The following is a 4,497-nucleotide window of genomic DNA, read 5'->3' as shown; positions in this document are numbered from 1 at the left end:
AGAGAGATAGACTTTATATCGGTCTAATTAGATTAGTATTATTCATTTTTCTCCAAAGAATATCAATGAAGGCAAAGGTTCAAAGGGATTTCGAAGTTTTTTTTTAGGAGCCCAAAGTATTTCATAGAAATACTTAAACTTTTTAGAAGCATTTAGTTTTACAGAATTTTGGAAGATTTAGAAAAAGGTTACAGGGCCTACGAGGTTTTAGGAGATTTTTAAAGTAATTTAAAGGCTTTTAATAAGACATTTATAAATCTTTCGTGAACTTTATTACACCGAACTTCAAAAATTCCGAGGGATTTCAAGGATATATGAAAAAAATCAAAGCAATTATAAAGTGATTTAACAAAATTTAAGGAATTTAAAAAGATTTAAAAAATTTCGAAGAATTTACGGGTTTTGAAGCAACTTTAAAAAAATGACATGCAGCTTCAGAATTTTAGAAGATTTGGAAGCTATAACGTTTGAGGCTATTTTAAAAGATTCCCAAGGGGTTCAAATTAAAAAATTTACCAGGATCTCAAAGGATTTCAATTATTAAAAGGAATTTCTAAAAACATTACATTTCGTGGAACTTCAAGGGATTATATAAAATTTCAAGAAATTAAATGTGAAGAATTGAAGGATTTCATATGATTTCAAGTATTTGAGGTTTTCCAATTATTAAGGTATTTTCACATTTTTTCGTAACTTAGTAAGATTTTAAGATATTTTGAGTGATTCCAAGGAATTTAGGACATTTAAAAAGATTTCACAGAATTTTTAAGAATTTCCAAAAATTACAATGAAAGTTTCATGTAATTAAAAAAATGCAAGAAATTTAATTAGATTTCATGTAACTTTACGCGATTTCAAAGGATTGTGTAAAATTTTAATAAAATTGCAAAGAATTATTGTCGAGAATTAAAGGATTTCATAGCATTTTAAGCTTGAGTTCTTCTCACCTAATATTTTAAGATATTTGTCAACATTTCATATTTTAAAAAAATTTGTGGGATATTTTAAACGGTTCCAATGCAGTTTCAAGTAATTAAAAAAATGCAGAGCATTTCATTTGATTGCATGTAACGTCATGTGATTTTGAGGCATTCTGTACAATTTTAATGAAATTTCCAAGAATTTATTCTCAACAATTATGGGATGTCGTAGCATTTCGAGGATTTGAAGAGTTTTTAACAATTTTAAAGCATACCCAAGTAAGTTTAAAGTGACTAAATAATATTTTTATGAAATTTCAAAGAATTTATTTAAAAGATTTGAGGGATTTCAAAATATTACAAATATTTCAAAATATTTTCGGATATTCAGATTTCAAAATATTTTATGATATTTTAAAAAATATCTATACGGGTTTACAATATTGTATTTAGCTTATTTTAGGTCACATTTAGCTTGTCGAATAATTTAAAAAATATGTAAAAAATAGAGTTCTTGATAAACACATTTCCACTAAATGACTTTTTTATACACATAAATTTTAGAGCGTACTTCCTTTGTTTTATGGTCCATATTGTTTTCTTAATTTTCATTGTCATAATTTCAAATTATTTGATAATTCGGGTATCTCTGGTAGTAAACAACTGAATTATATTTATTAAAGCGTGGCTCACTCTAAATTATTATAAGTTTTTTCAGAATAAACATTTCCCTCCTTTAACAATTTAGTATTTCTCGGGAAAAAAACTCTAGTTTGTCATTTTTCTTTACTTATTTTATTTATATTTATAAATAAATTTTAATATTCCACGTGAAAAATAATTAAACATAACCCCAAAACAAGTAATTATTGAAACACATTTAAAAATTCGAAATTACGCCCAATTAATAATAATAAATATCGATTTTTAATAAAAGTGGAATTGTGATATGAAACAAAATTACGTTATTTTAATATTTAGAGTTAAATCTTGAGGAAATCTGTCAACGTGAAAACGCGGAATCGTGCCTAAAGTCAAAAACATCGGAATGCATCTTAATCAATTTAAATAGTTTTTCAGCATTTACTTAAAAAATTAATTTCTTCAAATATTAAAGCGTCTACATTTAACAATATTTTTCAGAAATAATTGTTAAATAGTACTTACATTTCAGTCAAACGACACGAAAACGTGTTGGCCTACCAAACAAACTGTCTGTTCTTTGGACGAAAAACCAAAATGGAAGAGCCACAGACGAAGAGGTGTCCACCAGGATCGCCAACCTAAATCATTTTTCCGCCATTTATATTGAAAATATTTATATGTATTTTGCTATCTTATTTTTATAATGAAAATACGCCAAATTAAAAATTAAAAATGATTTAATAAATAAACTTGCAGAAAAACTATAAATTAATCAATATTTTTTGAAGATCCCGCTACCTGGAAATAATTTTTATAGGTTGGCAGCAAATGAATCTTTGGCACCTCTTTCAAATTACCTATACAAAATTGAAATTTCTTTACAAAACAATTAGAAAATTTGTGAAAAAATGAAAATAAAAATCTCTAATATAAAAAGTATAGTTCAATCAATTGAAAATCTCTTTATTTTCAACGATTTATTTCAAGAAATAAGAATAAATTCAAGTTCTGAATTTGGCACCCAGGAAATAGAAAAATAGATGGCGCTGTGTAGTTCCGGAAACGAGGTTGGAGAGGTTTCCGTTTCCTACCGTTGACGGACAGGGAAAAGTTTGTCGTCGTGTGCTTGTTGGTTGGCCTTTTTCTCAATTTTTAGGCCTTTCCCTCCCGCATTTTTCGGCTTCCTGCCGTTTTTGTGTTTCTGGAAGTCGTAAATTACAAAAGGGACACGATGGCGGATAACCGTAAGTACCTACATTGTTTTTATCTAAAATAATTCCCTTTCCTGAAATGTTGCACGCCGAGAGGCAATCTTCCGGTATTGTTTGATAAATATGGAGACCCTGATACTTTTTTCGGCATAGCGCGGTGACGCTTCCTACATTTTGTTGTTTTAAATGGTAGCTCGATAATGGCAAAGTTAATTTTTTCGTAAATATGGAGTCGCAAATTCATTTAACCTCCAGGTTTAGCGATTTTCCTTAATTTTAAGTAAAAACCCTAGTATAACAATTGCGCTCCAATTCGGCGTCGAAAACGCGTTCGTCATTATACTATTTCTTATCGTTAGTTTGCTAGTATTTTCACCGGTCTTATCGAAAATCTAATTATGTTTGATAACCAAATCAGGTCAGAATAATTTCCGGGTAAAAAATTACCTTACAGCGGAATGAGCTGTTATTGTAAACAATTTTTGGATTTTTCCTTAGTTTTTATTGAATTTGATGAATGCAGGCATTAAAAAGGCACGCTATCGTTCAGGAATTTTTAGGAACTATATCTGATAATGCTGACTGATATCTCATAGTTTTATATTTCGATTCTAGAAATAATTATTAAAATCAGGTGAAATTGATTTTTTTTTGTGGTGTAGGCATTATGTAACATGATGATGTATTGATTATAATTCGTGATTTATATTATAATTTTTTGACGTTTATAGATGTTATCTTTATATCTGTACAAGGCTTTTTAAAATAGAATAGCCTCTTGGGACTTGCTATAAATTTTACACTAATGACGCATTAGTATGCCAAGATACAGGCGACACAATTGAAAATAATTTATGATTTTGTTTAAATGTTCTAAAGCTCGTTTAATGTACGGTTTCTCCCGTGAAATTGTTAATTTTTCCCAATCTATTTAAAAGAGATTTTAATACTTAAATGATTCCAAATGATTTTTAAAGATTTCTAAACATCTTAATATATTGAAAAGATTCCTGATCTGCAGCAGAGAATTTGGCTAAATAATGATAATTATTATGATAAGAATTTTTAATTTTGACAATTTACAATAAAAATTATGCAAATTTTAAGTTTTGCCACTCAAAATTCTGTAATTTTTGTGAATTACATTGTAATTTTCTTAAATTTTGAAGATTTATAATTAAAAACTTGACTTTTGATTTTCAAAATTATCACTATAAATTGAAAATTTAAAGGTTTTCTATTCTAAGTCGTCAGAATTGTAGAACTTTTAATTGAAAATCATTCAAATTGAAGAGTTTTGAATTTTCTAACTTTTTAATCCTGTATTTTGTACATTTTAATTTCGAACTTTCTTAAATTTGGAAGATTAAGATATTTATAATTAAAAACTTGAATTTTCGTAATAAAATAATGTAACATTTTTTATTTAAACATCCGCAGAATAAAAAAGTTTCTACTTGTAAATCTTTATAACTGAAGAATTTTAAATTGCAAATGTTGAAAATTGAAGAATTTTCCATGGTAAATCTTCACAATTACTAAAAAAAAGGTCCTAAATTATGTATTTTAAAAATATTATTATTATTATTATTATTACACCATTAAGCCATTTCCCTTTCCGGGTAGGCGTGACTCACTCGGCAGGGGAAAGGAGTAGTGTGTGGATGGGATAGAGATTTTTCAGATTGATCCAGAATTCTCGTGCTATTTATGTAAATAAC

General features: G+C 27.5%; 2 protein-coding genes across 3 annotated transcripts in view; one reads left to right on the top strand and one right to left on the bottom strand.

Moving 5' to 3' along the window:
- The window catches only part of LOC117174343 (60S acidic ribosomal protein P2), a 3,185-nt gene extending 982 nt beyond the window's left edge, over nt 1–2,203 (bottom strand). The window contains exon 1 of the mRNA XM_033363383.1: nt 2,088–2,203. The gene's annotated coding sequence lies outside the window, so the exon portion shown is untranslated. The remainder of the gene's footprint in view (nt 1–2,087) is intronic.
- Nucleotides 2,204–2,647: 444 nt separating this feature from the next.
- Nucleotides 2,648–4,497, top strand: part of LOC117174445 (RNA-binding protein cabeza-like) — a 34,628-nt gene continuing 32,778 nt past the window's right edge. For both annotated transcript variants that reach the window (XM_033363573.1, XM_033363572.1), the window contains exon 1: nt 2,648–2,809. In XM_033363573.1, the coding sequence (XP_033219464.1) occupies nt 2,797–2,809 (13 nt within the window). In that variant the 5' untranslated portion in view covers nt 2,648–2,796. The remainder of the gene's footprint in view (nt 2,810–4,497) is intronic.

The sequence above is a fragment of the Belonocnema kinseyi genome, chromosome 6 (genome assembly GCF_010883055.1).
Source record: "Belonocnema kinseyi isolate 2016_QV_RU_SX_M_011 chromosome 6, B_treatae_v1, whole genome shotgun sequence".
NCBI lineage: Eukaryota > Metazoa > Arthropoda > Insecta > Hymenoptera > Cynipidae > Belonocnema > Belonocnema kinseyi.
This window is presented reverse-complemented; position numbering and strand designations above follow the sequence as displayed.